Genomic DNA, 24,042 nt, shown 5'->3' with positions numbered 1-24,042 from the left:
TTCCGCACCCTGCTGAATTCCTCTTCCGCCCAAACGGCGCCTTTGCAGACAGGGCATCGCCAACAGCTGGCCCATCTTTTCTGTGTGTCTTCAGCCTCTCCCCACCATCGGCTGAAATGGAGTGAATGTTCACCCAGCGCGAGCAGGGCAGCCGGTGCGGGCAGTGAGGGGCGGGCGCTCCCCCAGCTCCTGTTTACCACAGATGATAGGACACTTCTCTCTTGTCGGTGTGGAGATTCTTACATGACCGCAAACTGTCTCCTCGTGGGTGTCACTAGGGCAGGAAATCAGACTCCCAAACAGCTGTTGCGGGCCTCCGCCAGGCGCTCACCGCGTCGCCTGGGCAGCTGGTGGCTCCTGAGGGCGCGCTCGCGCTAGGTCTCCCAGGAGCGGGGGCTAGACCCTCCCAGGCAACTCTGAATGCAGCCCAGTCTCAGGACAGCTCCCTTCCTGAGAAGACTGCACAGGTGTCTGGTACCCCGAGTTTCTCAGCACTCAGGAGTGCGTCCTGAAGCGCTCCCCGGCATCACGTCGCCTTCGGCGACGCAGGAGGGTGTGCAATACGCTAACCCGATTTCACGCCTGTGACTGCGTCCTCTTTAGCTCAGGAATTACTGACAGAAATGTGCCTTCATTCAGGGCTCGGGAGCGCAGAGGCGGCTGGTTTGCGGCGGGGTCCGCGACGAGCTGGCGTGGGTAACAGCAGAGAGGTCTCCTAGCTGAGGGCAGATGCGGCTGCGCGCCAGCCTTTAACGGGCGGGGGACAGCGAGCGCTGCTTACACTGCTCTTTGCCTAGCGGTAGTTCATCTACTCAGTCCGTGCTCTGGGAGCTCAGAGCCCTTTATTAGGGGATGTTTTATTGCGCCTGCCACAACCCTGCCCTGTTGTGTCGCCTCGAATAAAATCATCCGTAATTTTTTGTCAGTTAGTTAATGTGGACGGGGACCCTGGGGTCCAGTTTAAGAGTGTAATAGCGGCGAGAAAATTACAAGCACCTAAATTACCTGAGCCTCTGCCAGTCGTGACATGTGGTGAATGAACAATGTAATAAGTATTTTGTAATTGTCCACAATGATTTTATGAAATTGTCATGATCAAATTAGGGGCTAAAGAAAGCAAATTCATTCCCAGCAGATGCCAAAATCCAATTGCTCACTTTCATTCGAATGAATCAACTCGGAATGAAGCGGGGCTGTAACGAGCTGCACGGCAGCGAGTCCGGTGTAGTGAGTGGCGCGCCCTGGTAAAGAAATGCTGGGTGGTCGGCGAAGTCGCAACGCATCTCGCACTGAGAACAGAAAGCGCACGTGATGCCTTGTCCGACAACCCAGTACATGCCAGGGCGTGCGGCTTCTGATCGCGGAAACATCAGCACGTCCTCGGGGACACGACTTCCTGGCACAGCGTGCAGCAAACGCCACGGAAGAGGGACACCCCTGCTCGGGCCGCTCTCAGCTCCCAAGTCCAGGAAATGGTCGGTGCGCTGCAGCGTGGCCGCGGAAGCGCTTAGTCCACAGAGAGCTGCTTCCCCACATTTGAGAAACGTTTCCCTGGCTTCCATGGCGAGTCGTCCACATGTCCCAGAAGCGAATGCTAGGGAGCAAGGGCAGTCCTGGGAAGGTCCAGCTGCTGTCTGCAGTCCCCGCGCGTGGCGGCTGTGGCGGGCGCTGCGCAGGGCCGGCAGTGCGTGGGTGACGCAGCGCCCGCTGACACGAAGGGCTGGCCCCAACCTCAAGCTGCGTGAAGTCGGTGTGTGCATTCACTGGGGCTGTGACTGAGAGGAGGGACTCTCCTCCTCCTTCTGACGCTACTTCCTCGGAGAGCGCGCTCGGCTGTGCACCCTCAAGTTAGGAGTCGCGCGCTGTGCGCGGTAACTCAACCTGGCCGCTACTCAGCCACAACGAGCCAACGTTCATTGCCAAACCTCCACCGGGTTCCCGGTGACTTCACAAGACGGTCGTGAGCCTTCTGAGTAGAAGGACTCCGTTACGTGCTTCTCTATGGCAACAAGATCAGTCAAACAAGCACTGAGTGTAAAAGCGGAAAGCTGAGCGCCTCGGGAAGCCGGCGCTTGCTCGCCCTTTCGTTCCCGTGCCGCGCCTGTAGCTTCAGGACAGAAGTTTCCAGGCAGCAGGAGGCTGCTTCAATTTGGCTGCTTATGGGCCGTACATGAACAGGACCTTACTCACGGGTCTTCTGCCAGGGGATTTTTCACTTGATACCACTGGGTTTTTGCCATTTCCTTCACATCAATCAACGTGCACTGTGCTCACATAGGAAACTGAATAAATAATAACTGGGTAAATAAAGAAATAAGTCAGTGGCTTGGTCCTTTTGAGACCCCCTGTCTCCAAATAAAGATGCCCACTGAGGCGGAGCCCAAGCCCACGCCGCCGCCCGCTGACAGGGCTCGTTTTCGAGTTCATCTCCCGAAGGGCGCCAGCCGAGCCACGCGTGCCGGGCCCTGGGCGGGGCCTGGGGCTGCCCCTCGCACCTTTTCGGCTGCTACACTCTGCCCGCCAATTCCCCACTGGCCAGCGCTGCCCGCCTTGAAGAAGCTGACGTGAGAGGCGCCTGCCGCTGGCAGCTGGGGTCGTCATCTGAGGCAGCAGCCACGATCCTTTTGCTGGTCCGGAGGTTCGGCTCGGACAACATGTTCTGCCGCAGGCTTGTGGGGAAAACACCCATTTGCACCGCCGGGGTTCACGCGTTGGGGAGAACTGAGCCTAAGGCAAATTTTGCGTGTGTTCATGCACAACCTCCTCTGGGAGAAAGGCGGGGTGAGCACAGACAAGGAGCCCCACGAGCCGCGCCGAGGGAGGCACAGAGCGCGCAGCGGCTGGAGCGCGTGCGGGGGCGTGTCTAGTGTCCGACCTTTAGCGGTGCAAGACCAGGCCGCTGCTGCCAGAGGTAGCTGGCATGTCTGTCGGCGCCCCCGGCAAAGCACACCCGCGGTGCTGGCTTCTCCCTGCAAGCCGCAGCGCCGGGACGCGTGGGTGCAGGTGCGGTCGGCTGGGCCCCTGCACCACTGCGTCGCTACAGACCACCGAAAAGTCGGCGTGACGTGTTAAGGGCTTTCTGTCTTTCCTAGAGCATGACAACGTTGAGGTTTTCTTTTCATTTCTTCAAAACTGTTCCAGCGCTTTCCACGGGCTGCCTGGACCAGGGTCTGAGCTGGCAGAAGCCATCAAGGAGCGCGCGCGTGGCCAGGGACCAGTGCGCGGCTGCCCTCACTGGTCACCAGTCAGACTGGGCGCGCCCACCCGCTCCGCACACGGCTGGGGCGCGACTCCGAGACGCCGGCCACCAGCCGCACGCGCTTTCCAGGCTGTTTTCTGCTACGATGTTCGCAGCTGGCGCTTTTCGGGAATTCGCTCCCTTGCAGTTATTCCACCCCGCAGGTCCCCGAGGTCTGAAGTTCAGCCTCAGGCGGCGCCTGACCCACTGCCCTCACACGCGCGCCTCAGTTACACGGCACTGCTGACAAATACTCGAACCCTGCAGGCGCAGGGACGCGTTCGCCACGCGGGCACTGGGCACACCGTTGCGTTGTTTAAAGACTGCCGTGACCAGCCGGCAGACGAGCAGAGGGTGTTTACTCCCTCAGGGCCAGCCACCAGTCAACCTGAGCAGCACACCCCCACGGCTCTTTCACATCCCATCGATGCCCTTCCGAGTGACGAAAGTGCCCCACTTGTGGGTCGTGGGTCACCAGGCCTGAGCCCACCGGCTTTAACAGCTATGCCCAGGCACCCCTGCCTGGCAATGGGTTGAGGCACAGCGCTCTGGGGCTGTCGGCAGCCCCTGCAGCATGAGTGCGATCCCTGGCCAGGGTGGGACCCCAGGGTGCAGCAGCCCTCTCCTGTCTCCCCGCTGCTCCCCTCAGCAGTGTATTTCAGTGGATCTGCCTGTTCTGCTCCCCACTCTGTCTCTGGGGGTCCTCTCACCCCCCCACCTCTGGCTTGTACCCCGGTTCTTGTATGCAGAGGTAAGCGAATATTTAAAAAAAAAAATTAGTTATGCCTAATTTGCAAAGACACGAGTTGAGCCCTTTGAGAAGCAACGGAACATAATGCCGAAGCCCCGGCCTGGCGCCAACCCCGGCTTCCAGCTCCGTGACCTCGGGCGAGCGGCCCAACTGCCGCTTCCGTTTCCTCCACAGTCACACAGAGGCCCTGCCCCATCTCACAGGAGGCTCGTGAGGCGAAATGAGTGAACAGGTGTCACTGCCTGGAGCTGTGCTTGGCACCCACGTGCTACCTGTTCGCCCTTCATGTTGCCGGCCCCACTCACCTCGGGAATACCTGAGCCGCAGGCGTAGGGCGCGAACACGCGCACCAGGGAGACAGCCAGAAAGGCGAACAGCAAGGCCCACAGGATGTACATCAGGTAATTGAGAATGTAGGCGCTGGCACCCTACGTAACAGAGCAGAAAGGACAAGGTGAGCCATCGCAGACCTGAGCCCCGGGCCCCCGCCGCCCCCGGGAGCCCAGAAGCATCTCTTCAGTCCCGAGCCGGCAAACGGGCTGCTGTCGGCTTATCAGCTGCGGCCACCGCTGCTGGCGACACCGTCCGCACAGACCAGCTAGCAGTGACACGCGGCACGGAGAGCGGAAGGCGACTCGGCTGTAATGGCCAGGCGGTGGAGCTGAGAGGCGCAATGGTCACGGGAATAGGACCCCGGGGCCTGTCGCTGCTAGTCTGCGAGGTAGCCGCAAGCTGCAGGAACGAGGTGGGGACTGGGACTGAGTTCTCAGTGCTGCTACTCAAGTCCAGACCCCGGGAGGGCAGCCTGGACATCACCTGGGCTCAGGCAGAAAGGCAAGCGCTCAGGACACAGGCCAGGAAATGAGTCACCCAGTCTCCAGGGAGCCCGAGGCCAGCTGACACGCCACAGGGACTCCCAGAGGGGCAAGCGCACTCACTCCCTTCAGCGTGGCGCCGCCCGCCGCTTCCCCAGTGTCTGACGTAGGGAGGTGCTTTCCGAACCGGGCGCCCCGGGGCCTGCGGCTGGGACCAGGCCTGCCATCTCTCCAGGCCCAATGCGTGCCACCGTCTGGTCTGCTCAAGCGAGGGGAAGGAGAGTGAGGTCACCTGCAAGGCAGCCCCTGCACACAGGCGCGTGAGGCCCTGACATGCAGACACATCCCAAACGCTAAAGGCACTGGCCTTCGCAGCGCGTACATGCACTGGCTGTGCTGAGAAACCAGAGCGAAGGATGTATTTCACCCACGTGGAGATGTGCTGTTTCGAGACTAAAAATAGCTTCTCACTCTCGCTAACAGTAATTCTTTGAACCAAAGTATAAATCTCAGAAACAGTTGAAAAGATGGACAGCTATCCCCCAAAAAAACATTTGGCAAGAAACAAACATGGCGGCCAGCCAATCTGCGGGCCTGGTCCCACCCACCCAAGAGGAGCACTGGTTTCTGGAGGTAATGGAGCGCTCTGAGAACGGGCGCGATTTCAAGATCTCTGTCTGTCTCTGAGACTTGAAGGAATTAATTTTCAATTCTACCGAGGAAGAGTTGGCGGAACGGTACATGCGTTCCAAATGTCTTTCACTGGGTGAGTCAGTCGGGAAGAGTGGGGACATGTATAAAATAGCTTCCAGCTCTCTTTCCAGAATATTCTGGGTTGAATAGTCCTCACATTATGCCTAGTATGAATCTCGGCAACCCAGCCTCCAAGTTTCTGCTCTGTTGGTGACCCATGGTCATGTGGCGACCACTAAGTTTGGTAAAAAATTAAGCCCTTGGGCCCTCCCTGGTGGCACAGCGGGTTAAAGCACAGCACTGAGAAGCTTAGGCCGATTCTGCATGATCCCCGGCCCGGGAGGTGACCACAGGGCGCGGCAGACCTCTCCTGACCTGCCCGCTGCTCCCCTCAGCAGTGTGCTTCGTCGATCTGCCTGTTCTGCTCCCCACTCTATCTCTGGTGAAGCCTCTCACCGCCCCTGCACCTCTGGCCTGTACCCCAGTTCTGTGTGCACAAATAAATAAATCTTAAAAGAAAAAAAATCAAGCCCTTTCCTGAACTGTGATTTTATGCAGACCGCATGCAGTTGGAAGCTACCAAGGCAGCTCTCTCCCACCCTGGGCCGGGCACCCCCGTCTGAAACACCCTCCGACGTGTGCTCCTAAGAGGCACTGGATAGTAACTTCAAACACAGCGACACTTCACACCTGCGAGGGGTCGTCAAAAGCGGGTGATGACGGCTATCGGCGAGGACGTGGCCAAATCTGGCTCTGGCGCACCGCTGGTAGAGACAAAGCAGCGCCACCCTTTGGAAAACAGCCTGGCGGTTCCTCAAAAGGTTAAACATGGCGTTCCCTTATGATCCAGAAACTCCACTCCTAAAGCTCTAACCACGAGACACGAAAACATGCGTCCACGCAAACACCTGCACGCAAACGGCCAGGAGCCACCATGTTCACCAACTGGTGACTGGCTCACTGAGTTGTGGTCGACCCACGTGGTGGAATACTACTGAATCCGGAAAAGGAACAAAGTACTTACTTATGCTACAACATCAGCCAACCTGAAAAACAATGCGCTGAGTGAAAGAAGTCAAACACGAAGCCCACGTCTGGTACCATTCCATTCACGTGAGCCGAGCGGACGCAGGCCAGCCCATGGAGACAGAAAGCGACCAGTGTTGCCTAGGGCTGGCCGGCATGGGGGACTGCTAATGGAGACAAGGTTTGATTCGAGATGATGAGAATGTTCTATAATTAGATTGCAGGGAGGGATGGCCTCACAACTCTGTGAATGTTCTAGAAGTCACTGCATCGTGTCGTACAAGGAGCACAAGTCGAATGCAACCGCTATCTCACAAAAGCTGTTACTTAAAAAAAAACAAAAGATAGGGCCCTCCCTGGTGGCGCAAGGGGTTAAACTGCAGCACTATGAAGCTGTCCACAGCCACCGCAGCACGAGTTCGACCCCAGGCCAGGGCGGTGACCCACAGGGTGCAGCAGACCTCTCCGGTCTTGCCCACTGCTACCCTCAGTTGTGTATTCTGTCACTCTGCCTGTCCTGCTCCCTACTCTGACTCTGGGGAATCCTCTTACCCCCTGCACCGCTGGCCTGTACCCCAGTTCTTGTATACGTCAATAAATAAATTTTGTTAAGAAAGAAAAATAGTATCTTTTCTCCTCAACTAACTAGAAGGTCTAAAAATCAACCCTATTTCTTCAGCAGGATCAGCAGATCAGTCTAGGCCAGAAAAAATAGGGCCACGCACCAGGCTTTTAACAACAGTCGTGTGTGGCTTCATGACGGGAGCACGCTGAGAACTGCGCGGCTAGGCCATGTGGCTGGGCCCGCGGCTGATGGGGCTGAACCTCGCTGGCCCGGCCTCGGGCACCCGAGCCCCACGGTGTAGACTGCTGGGACGTCGCGCCGCCGAGCGAGACCGCTCAGGAGGCTGCGCATGCCCATCGGTGGGGCAGGGCTGTGCGGCTGACGTCTGGCCAGAGCTCGTAGCGCCAAGCGCCGCGAGTCTGCTCAGGGAGCGGCGCCGAAGGCTGGGTGGCGGGGAGCCCCCGCACCCCTGAGGTGGCAGGCCCGGCCAGGCCCCAGCAGACACCCACCTCCGACTGATTCACCAGCAGCTCCGACCATTTCTGCCACAGAGGACACTTGTCCCTGTCCTCAAAAGTGGTCTCGTTGGAGGTCCAGCAGCACTGCTCGTGGCTGTACCAGAAGGCGGACAGGCAGACCCCTTCCTTCAGGTCGGTCATCCAGTCCACGGCGAGATCGATGACCCCAGCCAGGGTGCCTGGAAGAAGCAGACCAGCCCTCAGAGCCCACCGGGCAGCGCCGGCACGGGCGCGGGGCAGCGGGCGAGGCCCCGCGTGGGGGACGAGGAAAGCACCGCCCCGCGGTCACGCACCGGGAGCTGCGGGACTCCTGCGGGCCCCTGAGCCCTGACAGGCGGCGAGGCAGAGGCCAACGGCCTGCCATCGTCGGTGGCTGACGCCGGGCAGGACAGACACCAGGGTCCGCCCTCACCACAGCCAAGGCAGCCTTCGGGGCTGCAGAGGTCAGACGGGCACGCCAGAAATGGCGTCGGTCCTCGGCGGCTTCCGCGCGGGGTGCCGGGCCCACCCGGAGTTTCTCAGAGAAACGTGACAATTCAGCCAGAGGGGAGACACAGCGGCTACAACAGCCTCGCCGCTTAAGTAACGCTCTGCCAGACGGCGACCAAGGTGGCGAACAGTCCCCTGTTCGAACTTCCTGGGTTTCTTAAATGACAGATAAGGGATTATGGAGCCATGTAAGCAAGTAACCGAAGGCTGGCGCGGCGGAACGATCAAGTGGCGTGGGCTGTGCGGCCCGGAGGGCCACGTGAGGCCTGTCGGGAGCAGCCTTCTGTAGTCTTTTAAGTAGGCAGGGGGTATACTTCAAGTTACTTAATGTTTCAAAGTTTCGCCGGCTCTTTATTCCAATCTCAGTTCCTCGCCTGCACCAGCACCAAAGCCATCCCACTTACCTGCATCGGGGAGCCCCTGTCCCTGCCCCCCATTCCATCAGAAGTCACCCACAGTTTGGGGGAGAAATGGTTCCTTCCTCAAACATCTGGCTCCTTGTATCTGAGAGCAGGCTCCTCGTCAGGCTTTCGCCTCTGCACCACCTCAGACAGTGCTGTCCTCCCCCAAACCAGCACGTGCCTACTGCCTTCCAGACACCAGCATCTTCATCACCCCCTCCAGGAAGCCTTCCCTGATCTCCTGTGTCTGCAGTGGCATCCTTGCCAGGCATGCCCAATCACCATACCTAGCGCACCACGGCACCGAGACCAGCTCCCCACGAGTGTTCTGCTGTCTGGTCTGCACGCCGCTGGGCGTCAGGCTAGAAGTGCAGGCCTGCTGCCACGGAGCGGGTGCGAAGCATCTGCCCTGCCACAGCTGGCTGCATTCGTGGGTGCCCAGTGGGAAATACGCACGCACGCTGCGTGAATGAGCGCCCTGCAGGCCGGGAAACCAGAATGCTCGCAGCCAGCCACATGTCCTGTTTACTGAGCAGCTACTTTGCGTGTGCCAACCTGCGCCAGCAGTGCACAAAACGGACTGGGGCCCGCCTTCAGGAAGTCACGCCTCAGGTGGAGAAAGACTCCAGACACAATAAGTGCTGCAGAAGGTGCTAAGTACTAAAGAAAACAGCACGCACTGCGACGCACAGCCGAGTGGAAGCAGTGTGGCGCACCTCGGAAAGTTAGCTAGGAGCAGAGCGGCGGCTGCTCGCGTGGCTAACGCCCCAGAGAAACGCAACCGCCATCATGCAGGCTGGCCCACAGCAGCCCGAGTCACAGCAGCCGGCCAGGGTGACAGACACGCGCCCACCGCCTGCTGAGCGGGACAGAACACCGACCTCCCATCCGTGCCCTGCAAGGGTGGGCACCGGTCCGCCCCGCAGCCTGGGTCCGCCTGGAAAACGCTGCTCTGCAGAAAGCAGCTGATCACAAAGGCTCCCATGTTGTAACCATGTACTCTGCGATGCCGTGGGCACGAGATACCCAGGCTCGGCAGATCTGGAGACAGGAGACAGATTCGTGGGTGCCCGGGGCTGGGAGGAGGTGGGGGCTTGACAGCCAAGATCTTTGGGGCAAATGTAAACGCTCTAAAACTGAGGAAAGGCTGGGTGCACAACTCTGAGTACGTTAAAACCCCCCGAGCTGTACGCTGGACCTGGGAAAGGTGCATGGGGGTGCGGCGTGTCTCAGGGGCGCTGTCACAGCGGGCGAGGGGTAAGGCTCGGACAGGGAGCGATGCAGTTTGCAAAAACGGGGGTCAGGGTGCAACTCACAAGGCGTAGAAGCAGTGCTCCAGACATCCAGGGGCAGAACCCAAGGAGTCCCAGCCATCTTCACCCCTAATCCCGGTGTCTCACACTCATTTCCCGCCGCCTGCCTGCCTGCCTGCCTGCCTGCCTGCCTGCCAGCCTGCCTGCCTGCCTGCCTCTGAAGGGCGGGTTGCGGCCGCCTTTGGTGGAGCAACAGCGACACCCAGTGGTAGCTCCTGAGAAACGCTCTGTAGCGGCGACAACGTGGGGCCTCTTCCTCCCGGGAGTTCCCAGGAAGGCCAAGGGCACGGACAGGGTGACAGGCCAGGCAGTGGGACCCTGGGTCCTCGCCACCTTCAACTAGCTGGGAACAGGAAAGCAAATGGGGCAGTCTGCGGGGTTTCCCTCATCTTCAGTACCATCCACCCTGTCTTCCCCCCTGGCGGTCAGGAGACGCTCCCCGCTCCAGCCGCAGGGACCAGAGCCCCACTCCGTGCGGGAAGGGCGCGGGGCAGAGGCCGGGATCCGCCATCACTGCCTCGCGCGCACCAGTCACCTAGCGACGCGAGAGCACGCTGCTCAGCGCCAAGCACTGTGTGCGCCTTCTCCCCTGGCCTCCGCCCGGCCCCCTGCAGAGCCACAGCAGGGGCGCTGCTCAGTGCTGGGGCGCCGACCCAGCGCTTGACCTGTTGCTGACCTGAAGCCCAGGCAGCAGTACTTTTCCTGACCCCCGGGAGAGTCTTCCTGACAGGGCTGTGAAGCCACCGTCCACTAGCAGGGCTGGGAGCACGGCCACCGCACGGCCCTCAGGCCAGGCCCGCAATCCACGAGCACTGCTGGCCCTGGAAGACGCCAGAATGCCTACCCAGGTCTCATTTCCCGTCGCTTCCTCTTTCCTAGGAGGCAGGAATAATGATCTGGTGTGCGGCTTTACAAACCCCTTCTCAACGAAGACCTCAAAACCCACAGCTAACTCCCAGTCCGCCCCCCAAACGTCTTCACAGAAGCAGTGGAGGCGGCTGGTGGCCAAGACGTCGGAGAACCCGCTCCCTCAGCTGGGGGCTCGTGCCTGGCAGAGGGAGCCCCTCGCTCGCCAGGGCGCGTTGCCACCTGTGCCGCCTCGTTCTCCAGCAGTCACGGTTCTCGGCCCGCCGGGCGTTCCCCGGTCGCCTCTACTATTATCGGCGGCTGGGGCTCTGTCAAGGGATCTCCTAGTGTGCTCGCTTTTTCTGTCTTAGACGTTAAGCTCCACAGCCTCCTGACGGAGGCACGGCTCAGGAAGAATTTCCAAGGAGAGCTGGGTGCTCGGTATTAAGAGGGTCGTTTCCCGTCCAGGTATTCATCCGTTCGCTCCGGAAGCATCGACTGCTCACAGGCGCGGGGTTGGGATTATAAAAACAAAAGCACGGAGCCCTGAAGACCCGCCCAAAGTAGGGACAAAGGCCCTCCCCGTCCTGCTGGGTCACGTGGGGCCAAGCGTCCGAGCACGCGCGGCCCGTGGGGCCGACCTCGTGCTGTTTTACATTGGAGACCCAAACCTTCCCACCCTTTCCTGCCTTCACGCTACCCAGTACTACAGGACGTGAAATGTGTGTGCTCGATAAGACGCAGCATGGCCGGCAGCCCTCCCGCGGCGTGGCCGGCGCTCAGGAGCGCACACTGGGCGCCCGGGCCTCGCCTCCCCGGGGGCCTGGGCCTCGCCTCCCCGGGCTAGAGTTTGCCAAAGTAGGCTCGTGTGTTTGCTTGGGCACTGCGAGTAATGGACTCCTCGCGGGGGAAGGAGAAACACTCCGCACTCGGGGTCTTCCCGAAGAGCCGGCGCCGGGCTGGCGCGGGCCGGCCACGTACCCGCCAGCAGGCCGATGAGCAGCATCACCACCCATCCCGACCAGGCGTCCAGCAAGCTCTTGATGAACTCCCACACGGACTCCTTGCTTTTGCTGGTGATCTGCAAAGAAGCAAGGAGACGCCGTTGGCCGGACACGTTTTCCAGCTCACACTTCTTCCCTGCCGCTCTTCGCCTGGGAGACGGAAGCACTGAGGAAAAGAATGTAGTCAAGCAAGAAACCTCACGTCCCTGCTGCCTGCACCCCACCACGAGGCAAACGGGCGGCCTAGTGCACGGCACAGCTGTGCCACGAAACCCCCAAAGGCTCACAGCCCCGGAAAATGCCCTTCGTCAAAAAAACTCCCAAGTGTGATTTGGTCTTTGATTACTTAAAAGCCCCCCTGAAGGGAGACCTAGGTTGGGGCTGGGGCGCGTTTTGAATATGAATTACTATTCCACCACATGGTAAGGCCTGCCAGGAAAGGACCTCTCCAAAGGCTTCATTTCCTTCTTGTGTTTCCAAGGCTAAATTTCCGCAAGAACACAGGATTCGCCAGCACGGGTGATGTCACCACGCAGACGGGTGTGCGTGCGCAAGGTCGGGAGCTCCTGTCAGCCCCCACCCCCATCTCACGGAACCTGCCTCCTGGGAGGCCAGCCTTCAGCGGGAAGGCTGCCCCTCTCCCATGCCCACCCTTCGCCCTGGCCTTCGAGAGCAGCCCAGAGGCTGCTCTGTCTGCTTCGGGTCGCCCCACCTCCACACCACACAGCCCCCTGCGCCCCCTCCCCCGGGCACCCATGGTCTCGGCCTGCCCTGGCCCTGAGTGTCCTCACTTCGCCCTCCACACCCAGGCCCCGTGGCCACTCCTAAAGCCTCTGCCCCCAGGCCTGCGCCTAGGACCCCTCTCTCCTCCGCTGCGGCCCTGTCCTTGCTCTTGAGCGCTCGCCACGTGCCGGCTGCAGGCCCGGCCAGGCCAGGCCAGCCTCTCAAAAGCAGGAGCGTTCAAACAGAACTGCTGGCCGGTCCCTGGAATCAGCTGCTCCCGTGTTCTGCCCTCCTGCCAGTCACTGCCCCAGTGCCAGTGGCTCTTCACAGAATGCCAGCCCTGCTCCCTCCTCCCCGTGAGACCTTTGCGCTTTCTCCTGAGCAAACCTGAGGCTTCCTGTCTCCCCCTTCACAGTGCACCTCCGTACATCCAGCTGAGATGAGAGGAGGAGGCCGCTTTATGGCCACTTGGCTGTTCCCACAGAGGCCCAGAGCCCACGGGTCAGACTCCTGTTCCACGAATTTTCTACCGGCCCCCAGAGCCCCGTGGGCTGCCTGCCGAAATGGGCCCTGTTCTCCCGTCTCTGTGACTCGACGGGGGCCATCGGGATTTTAGACGCCTTTCCCCTCTCTTCCTGGTCAGCCTTGAAGAGCCAAATGAACTGTCACCCCTTCTGGAAAACTCTTCCCTCACCATCCCTCTTCAGTACTCAGCACCCAAGTTATCGAGGCCTGTTACAACACGCGCTGAATGCCAACCTGCTGCCAGGCGCTCGGGCACACCTGGGTGCCTCCAGGGAGCTGCCTGCATCCTGACAGATGACAAGACAGGGCCCCAGCAACGGCACCACGGCGGCTGCCCACCCAGCTGGGCCCCGAGGGGTCTTCTTCCTGGGTCCCTCCTCCCCCACCCAGCCCGAGAGGACACAGCCGCCTGCCTACCAACGCACCTGTGGCTCTCTCCGCACCTGGGGCTCACCGTGCCACGTGACCCTCCCAGGCCAGTGTTGCACATGAAGGCAGCCTGAGCCGTTTGCAGGGGCCCTTCAAGCTGACTTTCACGGCCGCCCTACCTTTCTGTGTCTGTCCGTGTCCCGAGACTTCTCCCGCAGCCAGTCGATGGTGTGGAAGTCCTCGTAGGTGCCCACGTCGGGGAAAGGCTCGTCGAGGAAATCCATGAGGTTTCCGGCGCCACTCATCACGGGGGCATTGACCATGCTACTCACACCTGGGAGAGAAAGGCCGGTCAGGAGCGTGGGTGGACATCTGCCCGCGCCTGGCCGGTGCTGTCTGCCAACCGGAGAGCCAACTGCCTCGCTCGTGGGCACACCGCAGTCTCGTCAGTCCAGGCTGCTGCAACGCAGCACCACAGGCCGGGGCTGGTCCATGAAGCCAGGTTACGTGTCGCCCAGGTGATGAGCACCACAGGCTCGCGGGCTCACCCCACAGCCACGTCTTTCTCCAGCCCTGTGGCTGGGAAGTTGAAGATCAAAGTGCGGGCAGATTCAGGGGCGGCCGGCGCCGTGGGTGTTTTGTTTTCCCAGTGCACATAAAAGTAACGTGGACCCCAAATACTAGCAATGACGCAAGCCATTGCCTGGGGGCCTACGGTTAAGTCCCAGCGCTATCACCCCCGCAGCAGGAGTTCGATCCCCAGCCAGGGAGGGACCCCCAGGGTGCAGCAGCCCCCTCCTGTCTCCCCACTGCTCCCTCAGCGGTGGGTTTCAGTAGATCCACCTATTCTGCTCCCCGCTGTCTCTGGTGAATCCTCTCCCATCCCCCCAACCCCTGACCTACAGCCTTGTTCTTCCATGCTCAGTAAATAAAAAATTAAAATAAATAGCAAAACAAAGGCAGACAAACTGTTGGAACAAGCTTAAGCAGCTGATATTCAAAATAATTTATTTCTTGCCCACTCCTCCAGTCTTGCATGGACGTCCAAGCACTTTTAGGCTGCGGTCAGCTCTCTACAAAACGGTGGGGCTGGAGGGGGCGGGGCGGGGGGCATGAGAGCGTAGCTGGGGAAGTAGGGGTGGGTCGACGGTGGGGCATCAGGATGGCACTACCTGGTGGGCGCCCCAGTGTTACTGCAGTTTAGAGCAAATAAATGTTTAAAATGGAAAAGTAAAAAGGTCGTAAGTGGGATCTTCTGTCACGGCAGCCCCGAGGGGCTGAGCCGCCCACGAGCCGCCAGGTGGCAGCGCCCACCGACGCAGCAAGCTCCGGCCAAGCGCTCACTCGACTGTGCGGTTCCTAAGGAGCAACACAGCAGCGCTCGGCGGCGTGCGACGGCCGCCTTCGGGCCGCCTCTTTCCGGCCGAGAGCTGACTCGGCTGCCGCCCGCCCTCCTCTTCTGGAAAACCGCTGCCAATGGACCAAGACCGCATCCATCGGGGCCCTCGGGAGCCGGTTTCCAGATCACAGAAGAGCGCGCTGGAAATGGAGGAAAATGCTTCGCAGCGGGACCAATGCTCACCGCCAGTTAGCGGAAACACAGCACGCGCTTCCGAGACAAGACACCGAGGAAAAACGACCTTGGCAAAGAGCGTGGAAACAGGAGTTCTAGGACGAGAACCACACAGTGTGGAATCGACGGCGAAAAGAGGTGAAGGGTGGTCATAAAAACATGCGGGTGTGGACGCTCTCGCCGCGTTATGCAGCTTTCTATCTGGAAGACTCCACCACGACCTGACGAGACTGCATCGTACTCCAGTTGAAAAGTCGCTGTGAGCAAAAGGGGCATTTGCCTTACAAGCAGTAAAGCGGCCACGGTGAGTGATTTACTGCCCGTCTGTGCGGCTCCCCTGCCTGAAAACTCTCACAGTTTGAGGCCTGAGGCCTGCCAAGCTGAAAACGATACCCGCTGACAAGGGCCCCGGAAGAATCGTGTTGCCTAAGTCAGGAGCAAACAGTAAGAAAAGGGAAGGAGTAAAACTCAAAAGCAAAGCATCCTCGTGTCTACAACAAAATAAGAGGCCAAAAGCTTCAGTCTGTGAACAAAATCTGCTGGGAGACAGCAGGCTGCGGACCGCCATGGGGTGCTCTTGTGAGAACGCCACCAGCAGGCAGAAGAATCACAGAGCCGTGGCTGCGTCATTAAAAAGGAGTTAGGACGACCTGCAATTAGCCAACTCTAGTCAGGCACCAAGTCACTGGCACAAAACATCACCCTGGGGAACAGGCCCATCTAGAAACTGGGATGGAGCCCGTCGTGTCATGATGACTGCACACGTAACCGGTAGAAGCAAGTCAGGCGCGCCTCGTGCCTGCGCTACCAGGCTCTTAGCAGCGAGGCTGGCCAAGGTGTGCGCCCATGGCCTGGCTGCCTGTCCACCTGCTGCTTCCCTTGCTGTGCCGAAGCTTTTCAAGTCGGTGCAGTCCTGCTCGTCTAGCTGTGCTTTTCGTTGGCTGTGCTGTGGGCGCAAGAGCCGAGAACTCACTAGCAAAATCAGTGTCAGGAGGTTCCCCCGTTCTCTTCCAGGACTTTTACAGGTTCAGGTCTTCCATCTAAATCTTTAATCACTTTGAGTTGATTTTTGTGGATTTGTAAGGCAGGAGTCCAACTTCTCTCCAGTGTCGTGCGGCTATCCAATTTTCCCAACACCATGTGTGGAAGGGACTAGCCTTTCCCCACTGTGTGCCCAGTGCCCGTGTATCAAAGCCAGCCGCCAGTTGACCTCATAAGCTTGGCTTTGCTTCTGGGCTCTCTACTCTGCTCCATCACTCTGTATGTTGCCTTTATGCCACCACCACCCTATTTTAATTACCGAAGCTTTATGTTTTGAAACCAGGGCGTGTGAAGCTGCCGGTTTTTTCAAGGTTGCTTTGGGGGTCCTTGGTGGTTCAAAATTGGTTTTAGGATTGTCTATTTCTGTCAAAAATGTCACTGAGCTGCTTAAATGGATAACATTAAATCTGCAGGTCACTCTGGGCGGCATGGAGACTTTAACAACTTGAAGCTTTCCAATCCATGCACACAGAATGGCTTTACATTTCTTTGTATCTAATTTCTTTCAACAGCATATTGTAGCTTTCAGTGTATACGTCCTTTGCTTTTTTGGTCAAATTCATCCCGAAATATTTACTGCTTTGAGAACTCTCCTGTTTTGCTTCTGCTATAGATTTCTTGGTGTGTGGACACCCCTCTAAAGGCCCCCAGGGTGGGTGCTCCTGGTCTGAGGGGCTGACTGCACTATATGGTCACCAGAGGGTGCTGGCGAGCAGTCGTCGCCCTGGGGCTCCCAGGAGTCCAGCAAGTGAGGGAGGGCCACTGCCTCTCTTGGGCCTCACCTGCTGGCCTTTCCCTGGCCCCCTTTAGCCCTAGCTCCAGTCTGCAGAGCCATCTGGCCTGGCAGTTCCCAGTTCTGCTGCCTGCCAGATCACCCAGTGGTGAATCCCTCTCTGGCCCACTCAGGGGCTTGTCTTCTGCCCGCTTCTGACTCAAATGCTTCCCCAGATGTGCGACAGGTGAGTCTCAGGCACAGTGTGGTAACCGAGTCTGGACACATCAGAACACCCACGCTCGGGTCCGCTTACACGACGTTCAAAAATGGGCAGGCAGAGGCCATGAAGCTTGGGGTGCCGGGGTCAGTGGTTCGTGCCCAGAGCAAGCACAGAGGCAAACGGGAGTCGGGGGTCGAGGGGAAGGTGGCAGTGGGTGATGGAGAGGGGCACGAGACGCCAGCACGGTGACAGCCCACCAGGCCAGACGCTTTGGCTCCGCGGCTTGTGGCACGCGTCGCCTTGCGCAAATTTCAGCTCATTTCGACGGGTGCTCCGCCACCAGCAAACGCAGCTCCGGGCGCGGCCTCCCCCTGCGGTCCGGCCCAGCTGCTGTCCATGAAGCCTTTTCCTGGTGCCAGCGGTGTCGCCTTTCTCTGGCACACAAGCCCTTCCCCACTCTCCGCAATCCTCCAGGTTCTGGGAAAATGGACCCCGTGGTCCAGTTGCCGGCAAGCCCGGGACTCCAGGACAGGAGCTCGCAGGAGGCAGCTGCCCGAGCTCTAGGCGGCCCAGCCCAGACACCCCAAGCCCAGGAGCGCAGGCCAGGCCCCAGGCGGGGGTTCCCTGGAGGGGTTCCCTGGGGCTGGCACGAAACCATGGGTCAGGCAGAGAAGCCGCGCTGGGAAGCAGGCCTCTGGTTCCGTGAGCGCCACCCGGAAGCGCTCACCATCGGGGCAGGAAAGCATTTTCAAACGGACGCTGTCGAGGGCCCTAAGCCCAAAGCCTGCAAGCCGGGCTACAGCGGCCGGGCGGGCGGCAGGCAGCCGGCTCTGTGGTCAGTCGGAGGGGCCGGGCCAGCCTCCGAGTGCAGCTCCCCGGGGTGGGCTGACCAGGCGCCCCGCAGGGGTCCCGGCACCAGGCAGTGGGAGCCACCGTGCGGCCCAGTCATGAGCTTGCTAGCAGGGGACCCAGAGGGCCGGTAGCCCCCCAAGAAGGGAGAGAGTTGGCCCCAGCGGCCATTTCACCGCTCGCCAAACTGCCCCAGGTCCCTGGCGTGGGCGCATGACCCAGGCGGCCAGTGACAGCCCTGGGATCGCGGGGTGCACTGGCCGTGGGGTGAGCGTGGGGTGCAACACGAACAGGAGAGTCACTGTCTATCGGCGTCAACACCCTGGGACTTGCCCTGACTTAGCCCGGATACCCTAGGCCCTCTCTCCCAGCCACCCGGAGGCCCGCAGGCCCGCACTGAAGCAAGAGAGCAAAATGGGACTGCTGCCTGAGGGCGAGAGGGAGGAGGGAGGCAGCCAGGCCGGCTCCCACCCAGGGCCCGGCTCCTCCCAGGAGCCTCTGGGCTCCTCCAGTCCGGCGCCTTAGTTATCCAGCACGTGGGACAGTCGCCGAACAGCGCGCGCAGCAAGACACAGGGTCCGTCACGGGCGCGCCGGGAGCAGCCTGCTTGGGTTCTCCTGGCTCCCAGCCGGGGCGGTGGCACCTGAGGGCAGGGTGGGGCAGGAGGACCCTGGCAAGGTGGCTTGCTCACGGCTGGCAATTGGTGCTGGCCCCCGGGGAGGCCTCAGCCCTGCCAGGGGGCTGCCTGAGTGGCCTGGCACGCGGGCCGCCTCCTCCAGAGCAGGTGAGCGGGGGCAGGGCGCAGCGGCTCACGGCCTCCACACACGGGCACAGGTCGCCTGACGCGCGTGGGAGGTGGCTCCACTCAGCCGGGACCTGCAGCCAGGGCAGCTGGCCGCCATGCCACCAGCACTTCCCAGGCTCCCTCACTGCGGCTCCCCACCCTGTATGAAATGCAGGCACTTTGCAAGCCTCTGAGATCTGGGAGCCTCCTCACCACTGAAAGTGCAGGCTGCTCTTCGTGCTAACCCCCCAACCGTAAGCTGGGGGCCCGGAGGGAGAAGACTGCAGTCGCTGAGACTGGGGGGCTGCGAAGGTCGAAGGTCTCGGGGGCACTCGCGGTGGCGGAAGAGGTGAGCTATGAGCAACTTGGCCAGTTTCACAGCGCGGTCCGAAAGCAGCCTGGCCCGTTGTGGCCACGGCTAGTCCTGCGGTGGCTCCCAGCCCCCACCCAACCCACACTCCCCGTCCGGCTCCGGCCCACACCATCTGTCCAGTGGGAACACAGCGCACGCTGGAAGGGGCTGGCCACCGCGGGCGGCCGGGGGGCGCGGCAGACCCGAGTGTTCGCACACCCCTGCCCTGGGGGTCGTGCCAGTGCCCAGGACGGACAAGCTCCCTGGACTCCGGCTCAGGATTAGAGCAGCACCTCAACTCGGTGCCAGGCACCTTTCTAAGCACAAGCTCGGTCGCAGGGTCTGTGAAGCAAATTGCAGTCCCCTTCAGGCCCACACTAGAGAAGCAACCGAGGCAAAAGGTCAGGGCCCGGCCCAAGTGTCACCAGAGCAGAGAGCACAGGGCACAGGGTGGGCCCTTCTGAGCGCTGTGCCGGAAGGAGCTGGTGTGTCTTCTCCCAAGGAAGAAGAAACTTCCTCTCCTCACCCTGAATTGGGCCCACAATAATAGGCTGGCGTTAATCCTATTATCTCTGTAGACACCCTTTCCCTAAGGAATGTCACCTTCTGAGGTGCTGGGAGCCCACTCCTGCCCACAATGCTGCCCTCCCACCCCGCGGGCTCTTCAGACTCACCTGCCACTGGCCACTTTCCTGCACGGCTATCTATGTTCTGCTTCTGTGGAGGTATAGCCTCAAGGATGAGGAAACAGGAAAGTTCACTCGGGACCGGCAACCTCCTGCAGGCTGAGCCGGGAGTTGCCCGGCCAGGCCAGGGGGTGCCCGTGTCCCAAGAACAAGATGCTCTGAGAACACGCCCAGGGCGCTCGACCCATCGACCCATCGCACAGATTTCAGTGGAGCAGAGGGGTGGGGGGCGGAGGGGTGCTGGGGCGGACGGGTGCTGGGCAGCTGAGCTCAAAAGAAAGAACTGGGCTGCAGCTGAGGCCAGCTGCAGCCCACCCCCACAGGCCCCAACCCAGAGGCCCCTGGGGCCACAGGCTAAGGGCAGGAAGTTTCACATTCAGATGCAAACCCCGAAGGGACACAGGAGGGGAAGGGCAGGCAGCCAGAGGCTCTGGGGTTCCAGCCAAATCCAGCTCAGCCCAGCAGCCCCTGCTGCTGGGAGCACCCTGGCCTCTCCGACAGGCCCTCTCCCCTTCCCCTTCCTCCCCTTCCCCTTAGAGACCGAGACTGCAGGAAGGTCGCAGTCCGGTGCCCGTGGCCCTTGTGAGGTTGCTGCTCGAGCACTTGCCTCCATCCCAGCAGCCACCAGGCTCCCGCGTCCCCCACCATCACCCATGAGCCCAGAACCACGCCCAGGCTGGAGCAAAATGCCAGGGGATCTCTCCAGAAGGCAGCAAACACCACAGAGCAAAGGTGGGGGGGCCTTCCTGGGCCGGAGCCGAAAGAGGCAGAGCAGAGCAGGCCCTCGTGCGGCGGGCAGGCAGGTGTGGGCCGGCCTGGGCCTCGCGGCGGGAGGGCAGCGGCAGCTCCGTGTAGGAGTCTCCAGCCAGTGACAAGGGAACTCCCCAGCACCTCTGGCCTGTACCCCAGTTCCGAATGCATAAATAAATAAATCTTTAAAAAAGACCTCCCCGGGCCAAACATCTAGAATAAGCAGAGTCAAACTGAGCCCACAGAAGTGCTCGTCTTGAGAGAGCTGTTCCGGAACTGCGCCCCTATTTCCTCCTGAGGACTCACCATTGCCTGGCCCACCTGCACTCCTGGGAGCTGGACACTGTGCCATCCCTGAGAAATTCTGTGCCCCCGAGGACACCCCCCAACGTCAAGCACCTCACTCAGTGTCTACACACACCCCAGCTCCTCAGCCAGGAAGTGCCGAGCCTCGACCTCCCTCACATTCCCTGCCCCCACCCCTGGGTGTCCGTTTGCTTTTTAAAGATTTACTGAGCACACAAGAACTGGGGTGCAGGCCAGAGATGTGGGGAGTAAGAGGACTCCCCAGAGACAGAGCGGGGAGCAGAACAGGCGATGGACTGACACCCACTCTGAGGGGGCAGCGGGGAGTCAGGAAGGGTCTGCTGCGCCCTGGGGTCCCTCCCTGGCCGCTGCAGTGCCTGCGGATAACTGGACAGTGCTGAGACGGAACCGCTGCACCACCAGGGAGGCCCAAGGGAGCTGGTTGTTTTGGGGTGCGTATTTCGCCTATTCCCTCGGTGGCCATCATGAATAAACTCCTTCACACAGAGACAATTCTCAAGATTCAGTCTGGCTTTCTGGGCACAAGGAACAAACCTGGGGCCCTCCCTGGTGGTGCAACAGGTTAAAGTGCAGCACTGTGAAGCTGGCTGCCAGCAACGCTGGCCAGGGAGTGACCCTCATGGCTGGCAGCCCTCTCCTGACCCGCCCGCTGCTCCCCTCAGCAGTGGATTTCAGTAGCTGTCCTGTCCTGCTCCCCACTCTGTCTCTGGTGAATCCTCTCACTGCTCCTGTACCTCTGGCCTGTGCCCCAGTTTTGCACGCGTAAAGAAATCGATCTTTAAAAAAGAAAAACCTGGTTTGGTTGTTTACAGCAGCCCCCGTGACAGGGGTGGTGGGCTCTCGGAGCAGTCAGGAACCCGGGCACAGGTGTGACCCCAAACCCCTAGAAATGTGGCCGCCAAACAGTGCCTTGCCAGCCCCGTCTGGGAATGTGCCCGTGAGGCCTCTGCTGTGAGGAGCCAGTGTCCTCACAATATAGAGCCTCTCTTCTGGCCATCTGCAACCCACAGGAGAGCCCTCGCCAGAGCCAACCACTGCTGGGCGCTCCATCTCGGCTGCAGCCTCCAGAACTGGTCATGTCTCCCGTCTCTGGCTAAGCGACCGCCATCCCTCTTCAGTCTCATGTGATAGTCTGCCTGCTGCCTTTTTCCTTTCACAAAACTGACAGGTCAGTCACAGGGCCAGAAGCCTCCCCCCCCCCCCCAAGGGTACCCAGGCATTCTCTGGCACTCACGAGTGAGGGCAGTGGTCTGGGGCCCAGAGGCAGCTGCCTGGCCACTGTGGAAAGGGTGGAGAATGGCCGGAGGCAGAGTAAGGGCCCTCCCGGGACACGAAGTCTGACAGGCGGGAAGTGTGTGTGTGTGTGTGAGAGAGAGAGAGAGAGAGAGAGAGAGAGAGAGAGAGGACGCTGATGGCACTGATGTGGAAGACAGTGGCACATTCCGGGGACCAGAAGATTGTTACTGGCCCCCTAAAGACAGCGACACCCCGCAAGGGCAGCCTCGCTGCACCCTGTCCCTCCTACATTCACCTCAAAAGCCAAGGAGGCAGGACCAGTAGGCTCGCTGGCCCCTTCCAGAGATTGCCCCACTGGACAGGAGGGGCCGAGGCCCCAGACCCGCGCCCCAAGGCCAAGTACGCGCCCGCGCTGCCACAGGGGCGTCCGCCACACCTGCGCTGCACAGCCTCTGTGCGGCTGCCCCAGCAGGCCCCCCACGTCCCGGGCCAGCACCCTGGCACCCTCCTCACAGCCCCCCGCTGCCACTCCCACAGACAGAGGCAGCGGGCTGCCGGTCTGGGCCAGGCTCGGCTGGCTGGCTCCCTCGCCCCAACACCTGCTTCCAGCCAGCCTGGCTCCCAGCTCCAACTGGCCCCCGCAGGGCTCCCCCTTTGGAGTCATCTCTGGGCGTCCACCCATCAGAGGCCTGCCGTTGTCTGCGTGCTCGGCACCAGACAAAGCAAAGCGAAGGGGAGCCTTGCGGGCTCTCGGCGCCAGGAGAACCCTAGGAACTGTTCTAAATGGGCACTCGGAGAAATCACCCACGAATGGAGGCCCGCAGCCTCCCCGGGCAGCCTCCCCGGGCAGCCTCCCCGGGACCAGAGGTGAAGCTGCAGACAATTCTGGCTCTCGCAGCTGGGCGGAGGGCCGGGCAGGCTTGCTGCCCTGCATCTGGTGGTGAGGCCGGGATGCTGCCCGACATCCCACAGTGCCCCGGGTGGGGCACGCCGAGCCTGAGCCAGCCTGCTCTAAGGCCCTTTGTTACTTCGCCTGTGAGAAAACCGAGGCACAGAGACCCAAAGTGCCTTGTCCAAAGCCACAGAGACCCCAAGCCAGGGAAGAATCAGCTGGGGCCCGCCCCTCTCCCCTTCTGCTCCCTCCAGAGCGGGGTTGGGCTGGGCTGGGCGCCAGGCAGCGCCAGGGTCTGAATTCTTGCAGCCGGTGGGAGCCGAATGCAGGAAGATGATAAAAGACCGCATTACGCAGCCCCCGTGGGTGTCCGGCCCTTGGACGCTTCCGCCGTCCACTCGCACACACAGCAGGCCTCGCAGGCCCCACGGCGGTGGCTGGGGAGTCGCTCCCGCGGCGTGTTCCAGTCCAGCGTAGGGACGGGGCGCTTGCCCACGAGAGAGGGCCACGCTCTCCTCCCGGGGCGCCTATCCAGCCCAGGGCTCCACTTGCTTTTCCCCAGAGACAGGAATGCAGGCCCAGGTCAGCGGCCTCCACGGAGTCGTTAACACCCCGGCCCAGGGCGGCCAGAGGCCAGAAGCCCCCGAGCCCGCCCCCACTTCACTGCTGAGTCATCAAGCCCCTTTCGGCAGCTCAGCTCGTTATTCAGCAAGGGAATGAAACGGCGGCGCCCTGGGAGCGCTGGGGGCTGGTATTTGTCTCCGCCCCCACCCTCTTCAAAGACCATTTTTGTTCTTCTAAAGAGGTAGCTGCCTCCAGGCGTCTGCTCGCAGGCGACCTCGGAGCTAGCTGGTGCTTTGCGGGTAGGAGACTGCGTGTTGTTTAGAGGGGGCTGCCATTGTTCCGCCTACTTCAACACCTGCAGCTAGAAGAACACCTTTGTGGCGGACCCCTTCACAAGGCCACCGCTCGCCAAATAAAGCCCAGCGACTCAGACTGCCCACCGGCTCGGGCTGCTAACCGAACATCCCCGCGCCGCAAGGCTTTGAAAGACGCCAGGGTCCGAAGGAGGGCAGCCCCGGACGGAGAAGGGGCGAGCGTGCCGTCTCCAGCCCAGGGTCGGCACCATGGGCGCTCCGCGCCGACGGCCCTGCGCCCCAGAATGCGGCAATGCGGGCGCGGCGGGGTGTTTCCCTCCCGGCCGGGGGCCCGGTCTTGCAGGCTGTCCCTGTGCGCCCTTCCCGGGTGGGCACGCCGGACCCAAGTCGCGCGTGAATCTGCAACGCCCCCCGCCGCCCCCGGCGCGCTGCGGCCGGGCAACCGCAAGCCCCCACTTTCGCC

General features: G+C 61.0%; 1 protein-coding gene across 1 annotated transcript in view; it reads right to left on the bottom strand.

The window, feature by feature from the left end:
* Positions 1 to 13,614, bottom strand: part of CLCN4 (chloride channel, voltage-sensitive 4) — a 30,260-nt gene extending 16,646 nt beyond the window's left edge. Inside the window, exons 1-4 of the mRNA XM_004689840.2 lie at positions 13,456 to 13,614; positions 11,637 to 11,736; positions 7,598 to 7,785; positions 4,295 to 4,417 (exon numbers count right to left, since the gene is read on the bottom strand). Coding sequence (XP_004689897.1) covers positions 4,295 to 4,417; positions 7,598 to 7,785; positions 11,637 to 11,736; positions 13,456 to 13,599 — 555 coding nt within the window. The 5' untranslated portion in view covers positions 13,600 to 13,614. The remainder of the gene's footprint in view (positions 1 to 4,294; positions 4,418 to 7,597; positions 7,786 to 11,636; positions 11,737 to 13,455) is intronic.
* Positions 13,615 to 24,042: the final 10,428 nt, after the last annotated feature.

Source organism: Condylura cristata, unplaced genomic scaffold (assembly GCF_000260355.1).
Source record: "Condylura cristata isolate star-nosed mole 26May11 unplaced genomic scaffold, ConCri1.0 scaffold00027, whole genome shotgun sequence".
NCBI classification, from domain to species: Eukaryota; Metazoa; Chordata; class Mammalia; order Eulipotyphla; family Talpidae; genus Condylura; species Condylura cristata.
Note: the sequence above shows the minus strand (reverse complement) of the source record. Positions and strands in the feature narration are given on the sequence as shown.